Below are 13,166 nucleotides of genomic sequence, written 5' to 3' on the forward strand. Positions count from 1 at the left end.
ATAAGTGCATATATACATACCTAGTCCCCTGTCATCCTCTATCTCATGCAGAGGTCAATACCATATCATTTCTTTTGCACCTTGTTAACTTCACCTAACAATACGTATATGTCTGGAATCCCAGTAAAATAGTTAACGGACACCTTTCTCATTGATTTTTATGACTTGTTAGTACCTCAGTTTTCGCTACATTATTGCTTATATACAGCTAGTCACCAATACATGGACCTTTTCATCATTTCTAATAATTTGCCATATAAATAATGCCCCAATGCATATTGCTATACAAATAATGCCCTTACATGTATATTGTTTCATGTTTGAGGTCTATATTTAAGGTGCATTTCTATAAGCAATATTGACTGGCAAAATAGTAAATATATATACAATTTTACCATAGGTTACAAAAATCCCTTTCATAGGGGTTGTAACATGCACTCCCATTCCTTTCCAAGGACAGTGTCAGCTGATATCTAGTTCAAGGTACTTAAAATTATAAATGCCTATGCTGACAGAGATTTTTGTCTTTTTTTTTTTAAAGATTTTATTTATTTATTTGAGAGAGAGAGAATGAGAGAGAGCAAGCACATGAGAGGAGGGAGGGTCAGAGGGAGAAGCAGACTCCCTGCCGAGCAGGGAGCCCGATGCGGGACTCGATCCCGGGACTCCAGGATCATGACCTGAGCCGAAGGCAGTCGCTCAACCAACTGAGCCACCCAGGCGCCCGAGATTTTTGTCTTTTATACACGGTAGCACTAAAGGCAAGTACTTGTTAGGTAGCCAGTACGTTTTAGGTAATTGATTGATTTTGTATTTATTGGTTTAAATTATTGTCAATGCATATACATTTAAACATGTAAGTATTAATTATTAGAATCCATTTTTAGACAGTGGGCTTAAGCAGACTCTCAATAATATCTGTTATTTGAGTAGTTTACATTAAGTTCTAAGAATGTATGAGTTGATTTTATAATATTTTTAATATAGAGAAAACTTTTATAATGTTGGATATGTTCTTCAAAAATGGGATTTAAATCTCATCTTAAAATATACTTTGAAAAATAATCATCTGAGAAATTTTCCATTAGAGGAGGGTTTGATTCTATTTCCATCTCCACTGCTATTTTTCCTCTTGAATGTGACCTTGAGGAATAATATCTCTTTATATTTTTATTAGGTCAGGAAAAACCTAGGCATCTCGTCATTGACTGTTACTGGGATAGCTTCTTCCATGAGACTTCTGCCTTCAAGTTTAGTGGTCTGAGTCACACACAAGGTATGGATTTCAACTTTATATTCTGTCATTCTATATGCTTTTATATTTCAGAGATGATGAAATTATATGTCTCTTATCTTAATATATATTTAATAACAATTACACAATTAAATATTTGGGCATGAATTTTAATAAGTTGATAGAAATACATGGATAGTATAATCTTTATATATATTCATTATATCTTTACTGTTTTTCATTCCATAGCACATAAATACAACTTGTAAAATATTTTGTCTTTGAGATTTTGAATGTTCGAAAGTCATTTTGACCACTTAATACTTAAGTGTGTGAGGGGTGCCTGGCTGGCTCAGTCAGTAGAGTGTGCAACTCTTGATCTCTGGATTGTGAGTTTGAGCCCTACATTGGGTGTGGAGATTACTTAAAAATAAAATCTTTAAAAAAAATAAGTGTGTGAGTCTAAGAAGATTTTGGAAAATTAAAAATAAATAGTATGCTAAAGCTATTCATAATCATGAAAAATAATTGCATCTTCACAAAGCTAATGATTCCCTGAAAATTTATTAGAGGGTGTATGTCTATTTGTACTATGTATTAATCATCCCACCTGCACATTGATGAATAGGAGAAAATCTAAGGCATAAGAAATAATGAAGTTGCTTAAAAATCTAAAACTCAAAAAATATTAATTTGCTTAAAATAATATTTTAATTACATTAAATTAGTCATAATAGTTATGGTAAACATGATAAAATATGAATTATCTTAACATAATACAAAAATACTAACTGGAATTGGCAACAACTATTAACATCCCAATACAAATGGGTTCATGACTTTATTCTATTTATTGTACTATTTCTATCAGCATCCTAAATCTCATTTTTTTATTTCATTTGATACAACTCCATAGTGTGGGTGTTATTATTACTCTTATTGAATCAAGGAGATTGCAATTCAGAAAAATTAACTTACATAAAATCAAAACAGTTGCTTAATGGCAAAGCTAAACCTCCTTGTGTATGACTTTAAAGTCTTTGTTTTCAATTTCTTTGTAACACATTAAAAAGAGTGTAAACAGCAGTTCTCAAAGAGTAAGTTGCAGATGGCCAAAGAATGATTGAAAATATGTTCATAGTCACTAATATTCAAAAAGATGTTGATTTAAATGATAGCCATGTAAGTTTTCTTTTTCCTTTTTTGTCTTTATTTTTTTTATTCCTTGAAACCATGGTGAAATTTGAACAAGTACTGCTTTGGGGAATGTAAATCACAACATAGCTTCTGAAAAGCACGTTGTGTAACGTATATAAAGAAACTTAGAAATTATCACTCTTTTGACCCAGTAGTTGCAATTCTGCTGAGATCTTTTTTTTTTAAGATTTATTTATTTATTTTATAGGCGGGCAGAGGGAGAGGGAGAGACAGTCTTAAGCCGACTCCAAGCTGAGCACAGAGCCCAATTTGGGGCTCAGTCTCATGACCCTGAGATCATGACCTAAGCCAAAACCAAGAGTCCAACCCTTAACTGACTGAGCCACCCAAGCGCCCCTCTGCTGAGAGCATTTAAAGAACGAATCAAAATATTGCACTGTTTATAACAGCAAAAAGTTGGAAACCACCTGAATGCCAAATAACAACCTTATTATATTCATATTAATTATTTACATGTCTGCTTATATTTTAATTTTACTTATCCATTGAGTATATGAGACACTTTCTTTCTTAAAAATTTTTTCCATTGGTTCTACACTTTCAGTCTTTCCACATTATGAACTCCATAAAAAATTCACCTACATTTTCTTTTTCTTCTTTGTAATGGAGAAGGAGTTACACGTAAATACGCAGCTTTTTCATTTACTCCTTTAATTCATCTAGGTTTTGCTTTTTTGCTATGTAATTATAATCTAATTTGATTCCCCTCATTTAATTTAGCAAGTTTCCCATCTTTTCATTTGATAATAATAATCATTCTGTAGCTATTTATTTTTTGCAGCCTGTATTCAGATCATATTCTGTTATGTGTCTGTATATTTCAGGTCTTGTTCTAGTGCCATGCAGTTTAAATCCTACAATTTTATGTTTTCTTTTTTTTTATGTTTTCTTATTCTATTTCTTTCTTTTTATGATCTCTTAAATAATTTATTTCTGGGGCGCCTGGGTGGTTCAGTCAGTTAAGCATTCGACTCTTGGTTTCAGCTCAGGTCATGACCTCAGGGTCATGAGATCGAGCCCTGCATCAGCTCTGCGCTCAGCGTGGAGTCTGCTTCAGATCTCTCCCTCTTCCTCTGCCCCTCCCGCTTGTGTGCACTCTCTCTCTCTCAAATAAATGAATAAATCTTTTTTTAAAATGAATTAAAAACATAGTTTATTTCCTTTTATCACCTATTTATCCTTGTAGAAAAAATTTAGAATAACTTTGTCAAGTTTCAAAGAAGTCCCAATAAACATTTGATTGCAATTACATTAAACCTATAGACAAATTTGGGGAGAACATCTTTGCAATAATCTTCTTCTCCAGGAAGATTATTTCCTTGTTATTTTCAAGCATAGTGTTCATAAGTGTCAATAAAGTTCATTTTTTGCATAGTAAAAACATAAAGCTTCCAGTACCCGTACTTTTATTTAAATAATCCAAATAATGGGTGAAAGGGGCCTTAAGGTAAAAAAATAAATACATAAATAAAAATAAAATGCCAGGGAATTGCCTCCTCTAAACATGGAGTTGTGTATGGGAATTATGGAAATTGTTTCTTTTACCAAAGTCAACTGCATTAGTTTACAAACCTTTTATCTTTGTCTATTAATTTTGAACTGCTCATATATTGAAATGAATTTCCTTGTGGTTTTTTTTTGATTCCTAGTTCTTTATTCTTCAAGTGATTTCTAATATAGTTTTAAATTTAAATAAATGAGTAATCCAGTTAGTAATTATATATAATGTAATTTCTATGCAACACAGACCAACATTGTGTGTTCCAATTTTAAATTTTCTAATTTGAAAAAAAAGAGAGATTCTGAAAGTACTTTCTTAATTATAATTTATATTGTTCTAATTGTCTTCACATCATTTTCAAATTTAATCTGATGTTCTCCTGCATTCCATATTGATTTCTCTAGTGTCTTCTGTGACTTGTTTTTTCAATAAACAATGCACATCCTGCCTGTGTGGTGGGTTGACAGTTCAAGATGCACTCCCTGCTGCTCTATATAATAAAATCTCCAAAGGGGATTATTTTCTCTAGAAACTTTCTCTAGAAACTTCTTGTTTGCTCTGGTGTTCTTATGTGGTATTAGTATCAGGGGTGTTCCTGATGATTTGGGGCACATAAACATTAAAGGTACAACCGAAATGGGTGCTCTCTTTCTTATATTGCTGTGGGCATTTTTAGAGACTTTGGGGTTCATTGGCCTTACTGTAAAAATTACCTGTAGGTATAATCTCACATGCCATGTAAAGCATTTATAACCTTAAAACTCTTTCCACCTCTGCATGGCACATTTCCTTGGTGAATACTTGAGAACTATAAAGATTGTCTTATTCTTGACCAGCATTTACCTAAGTGTGCAGAGTGAAATGCTAATTTCAAGAGACAGAAATAGGTATGATATGAGAAAAAAAAAAAACAAAAACTAAGTTCTATGATTAAATAAATTTGGGAAATACCAGCTTAAACAAAATTTCCTTTATGGCAGGGTTTCCTAGGACTTTTTTTTTCTAATGCTGTCTATATTTCCATATAGAGGAAATAACATGTTTTTGGAATGTATATCTGGCTAAGAAATGTACTTTTGTAAATATTGCTCTCAGATGAACTGAGTTAGCAGAGAGGTTCTAAACTCCTACCCTCCAGTCTGCTATATCCTGTGACATTGCATTCAATTCAGTTCAGGGAATGGCTCAGCATTAAAGGGAGACCAACTGACAGCTGCTAAGACTAGTGTTTCTCAATGTGAATGCCGCTGCTTCATTTCATGCTCAGCTCTTCTAGGCATCCTCCCAGTCTCAACCCAACTTCAGCAACATTTTGGTCTATATGTGACAAAAGGACAAAGATAAAAATAATTTCTGCAAACATTCTCGTATTCTTTCTGAAATTTAAGTTCCTTTGTATTTACAAACTCCTCTAATAAAATTGCATCTCTATGTATGAAGATATCGACCGAGACTAGAATTCTAGCCACTGACATTGTTCTTTCACATTGAAAAGGACATTCACATCCATTTTATTCCTCTACAGAAATTTTTTTTTCCTAGAATTTTTCTTCCTTCGAATGAGTTCCATGCTGTGGTGTAGATAGCTCAATATTTCATTTTGTTTTTAATAAGTTCACTGTCCTTTTTGTTATCTTTCTCTCAAAATTGGTGACAGGAACTAGACAGGAGGGGGGAACAAGGGGGTCTTCCTGTCAGTGAAGAATGTTAACCTGCCAGGCTTTCATTCTGAAGCTCATTCTTATCTACACATCTAATTAGGTTGAGTAACCAAGAATGAGATAAGAGTAGAGGTGAATTGTGATCGCAGAAGACATCCTGCTACAAAGCTGATACATTTATAAGACTTGAAGTGTTCTTTTTCTCCCTCACCAGGAAGTAATCAAATGTCACTGAAGCAAAATCAAGATTAAACCCTTGAGAAAAAAAAATCGTAGCTGTAACATTTTCCTGGGTCCTCTGACTGTGACATTTTAAAAAACAGGGCCAGCGGTGGGGAGAGGTTAGTTTTTTCTTATATCATATCGTAGCTCTAGAGAATAAAGTTGCTACTTCCTAGGACTCTAGGAAGAGATCCAAGCTACAGGGACTGGCATTAGACTTGTAGTCGGGAGAATCTGCTGTGTTCTAGTTTTGACTGTAACCTTAGCTTGAGCTAGTTTCTGTATTCTCTAGATTCTAATCTGGCATCATAAAAAATGAAAATCGGTTTTACTGAATAGGATATTTTTTGAAGAACAAATGCAATTGTTTATGTGAAGAAATTTCTAAACACTAAAATTACAAGTATTGGTTATTAGTATTATTTGTATAGGTGAAAATAGGTTACACAAACACAAAGATGGATTCCTGGTTTCTTCAGTTTTATAAGAAACAAGACTAGTATATTGCTGATACGTACCCGGAAATATATTTCTGAAAAATGCATTAAGAAATAAATAATAAGTTTTTTTTCTTCTGAAATCCATTTGTTTTCTGGGTGAACAATTGCTAAACAAATGCTTTTAATTTTCATCAATTACTCATTGACGGAAGTCTTGTTACCTTAGGTGAATATTAGTTTTCTAGAATACTAGTTTTTCTACAAAAGAATTTCTTACAGAGCAGTAGATATCTATTTATATATTTGTATCTATATTTTTAAAATTATCCATCTTTGTTCTTCCTTTTGATATTCCTAATCCTTTATGTGTTCTACTTTTATTCAACATTTTCATTAAAAAATATCACCGGGGAGCCTGGGTGGCTCAGTCGTTAAGTGGCTGCCTTCCGCTCAGGTCATGATATCAGGGTCCTGGGATCGAGCCCTGCATCGGGCTCCCTGCTCCACCGGGAGCCTGCTTCTCCCTCTCCCACTCCCCCTGCTTGTGTTCCCTCTCTCGCTGTGTCTCTCTCTCTCTGTCAAATAAATAAATAAAATCTTTAAAAAAAAAAACACCAAATTTTAGTTATTCATATACCACCTTCACAAATTTTGGCATGTCACCTATATAATAATTTACTTAATGGTATTTGAATGGAAAACAATGTCACTTGCCATGAGCAATAGCAATGTACTCTGTGCAAGGAACTATTTCAAACACTATACAAATATTAAAGGATTTAGTCCTCACAATAACCCTGTGAGATAGATTGTATTAATACCCTTCTGTCAGATGAATATACTGAGACATGTAGGAGTTAGGTCCAAGATCACACCCACAGTATATGCTGGAGCTTGGGTTTGAATGTAGGGCTTGGGCTCTTACTCAACTACACAATACTATTCTAAGTAGAAGACAGCTGTAAAACATCTATCAATAAATAATGAAACAAAAATTTTAAATATCTGTCCAAGTTTCACTCAGAACCGTCTGAAGTATCATTGTTGCAGAACAGTTTTCCTGGGAAGCAGTCTCTGAGAAGGAGATTAGTGTGCAGGATGTTTATTAGGGAGTGCTCTCAGGATCAACACCCCTGGGGAAGAAGAGAATGAAGCAAGACTGAACAGAGGGAGAAGGTGGAGACAGAGGTGTTGGCTCATACCATGGCAAGCATTGAAACTAGGCTAGCACTTCAGATTTCCCCCAATTTGGAATGAGGAGGCCACGATTTTATATCTCCATCTCCTTCCCCCCCCCCCCGCCCCCGCCACTACCTACATCAATCTATCATTAAATGCGTCTGCCCCAGGAAAGGAGTTTGACTTTGGTCAGGTGACTCTACAGCTGAAGGCACTCCTCCCAGAGCGCTGATATCTAGCTACCATATACTGGCCATAGTCTTGGTAGCTTGGGGCGTAAAGTCATGAAGATATATTTCTCTTTTTTACTAGAAGCATTATTGTTTACTTTTCCTGATACATATCTCAATAACTTTAAATATGGTGAGGTGGGAGTCAAGGTTCATTTTATTCATTATGTATACCAAATTGCCCTAGCACCATTTATAGAAAAGGCCATCCTTTCCTTCATTGAATTGCATGACACTTTTCTCTCAAATCCAGTGACAGTATGTATGTGGGTCTGTTTCTGGACTTTCTATTCAGTTCCAGTTGTCTAGTCATCCATCCTTGCACCAATACCATACTGCCTTAACTGCTGTAGCTCTATGGCAAGTCTTGATATGTGGTAACATAAATCCTTCCAATTTTCCCTGCTCTTCAATATTTTCTTTGTTATTCTAAATCCTTTGTACTTTTATAAGAATTTTAGAATCAGCTAGTTAACTTCCAAACACACACATGCCCCTGTTAGGATTTGTATTTGAATTATATTGAAATTATGCATCGATTTGGGGGTAACTGGCATCTTAGAAATATTGAGTGATTGAGTCTTTTAAATCTAAGAATATGGTTCTCCCCTCCATCTACTTATCCAAATGGCTATTTCTTCAAGATTTATTTAAAAGCCCATTTTGTCTGTACCGATTTGATCTGCCAGCATTATCATAGACTACTGCGCTGCCATGTGTACTTGGTTTCTTTCTGGGCTATCACTACTATTCCCCTGATTTTTCTTTGAGAGTCAAAACTACACTGTTTTAATTAAAGAGGTTTTATAATGTGCTTTAATATGTGTTGAGGATAGCTCTCTCACATTGTTTTTCCTTTTCAGAGTTATACTGGCTATTCCTTGTTTATGTATCCATATGACCTTTATAATAAACTTGATTACCTCCAGAGAAAACCTGATAGAATATTTATTGGAATTCTTTTAAATTTGTCATTTAAATTTTAACTTTATACATGTAGGGAAAAATGACATTTCTGTGATTCTGAATCTTTGTATCAATGTCCATTTTGTGTATTTTCAGTGGTTCATCAACCTCGTGTCTTCAGAAATTTTTTTTTTATGTATTTTTCATATATTTTGCTTTTGTCTAATGGACAAATCATGCTCAAAACCATTTTGGGTTACCTTTTAAAAATAGCAAGAGTATTAACAATATATCTCATTGTGATATTAGAGCAACAGTAAATACACAATTTGTTGTCATATAATATAAGCTACTTTTATGTTTATTTATACTTAATACCTTATTACTGATTTTAAATGCAACAGCTCACTATTTCTTTGCTCTTATTGCTTCTTAGAAAACACAAAGGCTTTACTTAAAACAATAACAGTATTCTTTGTTCAAGAATAGAAAATCTTTAATAGTTTTCATGAGAAAGATTAATATAACTAAAAATATTATTACATAATGACTGTTATATCACTTTTGTACTCTTGGTATTCCCTGACACAGTGGTAAAAGGATTAGCATACTATTCAAAACATTTTACACAATGTTAAATAATCTCTGTAAGGGCTAATTAAATTTTATCTTTAATTTAAAGAAAAGATTTAGAGCCTCAGTTTAGGTTGTTGTCATTGGAGTAATCACAGTAATAGGAAATCCTGACTTCTGGTTACATAAATATTCCTGGCAGAAAGACACATAGGGAAGATACCTTTAACCATGTTGCTTTGCTCCAGTTAAATTTACTTTTTTTTCTTTAAAACATCAGGCCTTTATTTTCTCACATAATTTCCTACAGATAAATAAAACTAACCAGATATAATTTTAGTTAGTGTCATTTTCATGTAACTTTAAAAATTTTCAGTTTTCTATTTTAGCTTTATTTAAACATAGATACATAGGCAGACAGATAGATAAATGTTAGGTACCATCCCTCTTCTTTGAGAATTAATGCCTCTGTTGTCAACATGAAGCCATTCAGTTGGCCAATACAAGAAGTTCTTTGGGTTCCAGGAAGCAGAACTTGCAGATCTAATATTGCTCTTTGCACTTGGCTTTTTGTAAATTGTATTTGCATAACTTTTGCTCATTTTAAATGATACTAGGTTGTTTTTACCTCTACCATTTATTTGTAAAATTTTTTCATATTATCCATTGAAAACCATTTTTGATATCTCCCTGAGAGATATTTCTTCCAATCTATTATTTGTTTATTGTCTTCAAATTATAGAATTTTTCCCATAATTTTTTTTTTGCAATTTTATGATAAAATCATCCTGTCTTTATATCCTCTGGGTCACCTGTCTTGGTTAGAAAGATTTTTCTTCTTCAAACTATGTGAAAATAGACTACTAAGCTTTTTTCAAGACTTCTAAAGTTTTAAAAAATATTTACATATGCAGTTCATCTGGATTCATCTTTGTATTTGGTGTGCAAAATTTTCCATTTGCTTTTCATTTAGCCAGATAGCAAGTTGTGATTTTTATCATTTGTGAAATAAACCAGCTCTTCCACTGAATGGAAACATCATTAATGTAATTAATATATAAATAATACATTGTTAATTATATAATCAATAATTATAATTTGATTTATATGAAAATATATTATTACATAATATAGTGATGCATAATTGAATATACTGTTTAGTACCTTCAATATTATTAATATATATTAATATATTAATTAATTGATGGATGTGTTGATAAGATAATATCTTCATACACACATACTCTACAATTGATTTATGGTCATTTTCTAGGTTGTTTCATTGATTAGTCTATAACTAGCTAGTATCTTTTTTGTGATTTAAAAAATTTTAATTCCAATAAGGTTAACATACAGTATTATATTAGTTTCAGGTGTGTAATATAGTGATTCAAAACTCTATACATTACTCAGTGCTCATCATGATAAGTGTACTCTTAATCCCATTCACCTATTTTACCCATCCCCCCACCTACCTCTCCTCTGGTAACTGTCAGTCTGTTCTCCATCATTAAGAGCCTGAATTTTTGTTTGTCTCTTTTTTGATTTGTTCGTTTGTTTTGTTTCTTAAATTCTACATGCAAGTGAAATCATACGGTATTTGTCTTTCTCTAACTTATTTCACTTAGCATAAAACTCTCTCGTTCCAAGTTGCAAGAGACAGACCCTACATGAGGTATACTACAAAGGGAAGACCTACAGCTGAGAGTAGAACAGACATTAAGAAAAGCCCTTTGGCAAACTAGCCCCAACACTAAACAAAATTATACCACTCCCAACTAAAAAATTATGAAACATACAAACAAGAGGAGAATAACATTCTCTCAAGAGAAAAATCAGTTATTAGGACCAAAGTGGGACAAGGCACAGATGCTCAAACTTTCTGATAGGGCATTCAAATTACTCTCTTTAAGCTTCGAATGGAAAAGCTAGACAAAGTAACAGATTAGATTAATTTAAGCAATGAGATGGAAATTATAAAAAAAGAATCAAACCAAATGCTCAAAATGAAAACACAGAAAAAGTATAAATAATATCTTTGATGGATTTATCAATAGATTTGACACAGGCAAGGGAAAAAAAATCCATGATCTTTAAATTAGGTTGGTAGAAATTACACTGATGTAAGATAAAAAGAAAATAAGGCAGAAAAACAGAGAGCATTGAAGCAGTATCAAGCAGTCTCACGTATTGATAATGGCAGTTCCAGAAGGCAGAAAGATAGAACACCACAGATGGAAAGAAGAAATATTTGAAAAGATAATAACTGAGGTGTTTTGTTTTTTTTAGAAAACCTAGGCAAATGATATTTGAACTGCAGAAAGCAAGCAACAAAAAGAAACTGTTGAAGGTAGCCAGATTTTTTAATCTTTTTATTATTTTATTTACTTTTTTTAAAGTAGGCTCCACACCCAATGTGGAGCCCAACATGGGGCTCGAACTCACAACCCCAAGATCAAGATCTGAGCTGAGATCAAGAGTCAGACGCTCAACGACTGAGTCACCCAGGCACCCCAAGTAGCCAGGTTTTTTAAAAAGGCACATTACATACAGAAGAATAAAGACTTCTCTTCAGACTCAAGAATATTCTTTATTTCCCACAGGGGCTGCTTCCCACGTGTGGACAGCACCCATGACTGTCTTTTCTGTGATCTTTACCCAATAAACATGTGGTGAACTCCTTAAAGAAAAAAAAAAAAGACTTCTCTTCATAAACCATGCAAGCTACGTGGTAATAGAGTGACACTGGTAGTGATGCAAGAAAAAAAGTACTGTCAATCCATAATGCTGTATCCCAAAAATACTCTTTACAATGTAGAATTAAGGACTTCTTCAAGTCAGTATACAAAACCCAATTGCATTTCTGTATACTAGCAATAGACAATTTGAGTGTGAGGTTAAAAATGTCATTTATGACAACAACAAAAAACCCTGAAATTCATAGGTATATATCTAACAAAATATGTACAGTATCTTTATACTAAATAGTAGAAAACACTGATGGAAGAAATCCAATAGACCTAAATAGATAGAGATGCATCATGCTCATCAACTAAAAACCCAATATAGTTAAAATGTCAATGCTCTCCAATTTGGTATATAGATCCAGTGCATTTCCAATCTATTTCTCGTGAGACTATTTTTGCAGATATTGATAAGCTGATTCAAAAATATATGCGAAAAGACAAAAGAAGTAGAATTTCAAAAAAAAAAATAAGGAAGAATGAAATTGGAAGGCTTACACTAACAGATTTTAAGATGTACAGGCTTACCTTGGAGATATTGCAGACTTGATTCCAAACCCCTGCAGTAAAGCGAATATTGCAGTAAAATGAATCAAATGAATTTTTTGGTTTCCTAGTGCATATAGAAGTTATGTTTATACTCTGCTGTAGTCTATTAAGTGTACAATAGCATTATCTCTAAAAAAAACAATGCACATATCTTAATTAAAAATACTTTATCACTAAAAAATGCTAACCATCATTTGAACTTTCAGTGAGTCAGAATCACTGATCAAAGATCACCTTAACAGGGGCGCCTGGGTGGCTCAGTTGGTTAAGCGACTGCCTTCGGCTCAGGTCATGATCCTGGAGTCCCGGGATCGAGTTCCGCATCGGGCTCCCTGCTCAGCAGGGAGTCTGCCTCTCTCTCTGACCCTCCCCCCTCTCATGCTCTCTATCTCATTCTCTCTCTCAAATAAATAAATAAAATCTTTAAAAAAAAAAAAAGATCACCTTAACAAATATAATAAGACTGAAAAAGTTTGAAATGTATGATTACCAAAATGTGACACAAAGACGCAATGTGAGCAAATGCTGTTGGAAGAATGGTGCCAAGAGACTTGCTTGATGCGGGGTTGCCACAAACCTTCAACTTGTAAAAAAAAAAAAAAAAAACAACATTATCTGAGAAGCTTAATAAAGCAAAGCACGATAAAATGAGGTATGCCTGTACCTAAAATCTACATTATTTTGTGTTGACTAAACAGACATATAGACA

At 33.4% G+C, this 13,166-nt stretch overlaps 1 protein-coding gene across 1 annotated transcript in view; it reads left to right on the forward strand.

The window, feature by feature from the left end:
- The window catches only part of CFAP47 (cilia and flagella associated protein 47), a 495,620-nt gene that overhangs the window by 399,958 nt on the left and 82,496 nt on the right, over window positions 1–13,166 (forward strand). The window contains exon 59 of the mRNA XM_045873173.1: window positions 1,178–1,276. Within this exon, the coding sequence (XP_045729129.1) occupies window positions 1,178–1,276 (99 nt within the window). The remainder of the gene's footprint in view (window positions 1–1,177; window positions 1,277–13,166) is intronic.

The sequence above is a fragment of the Mirounga angustirostris genome, unplaced genomic scaffold (assembly GCF_029215605.1).
Source record: "Mirounga angustirostris isolate CCGP_5_RB_7025 unplaced genomic scaffold, mMirAng1.0.hap1 SCAF_11, whole genome shotgun sequence".
NCBI lineage: Eukaryota > Metazoa > Chordata > Mammalia > Carnivora > Phocidae > Mirounga > Mirounga angustirostris.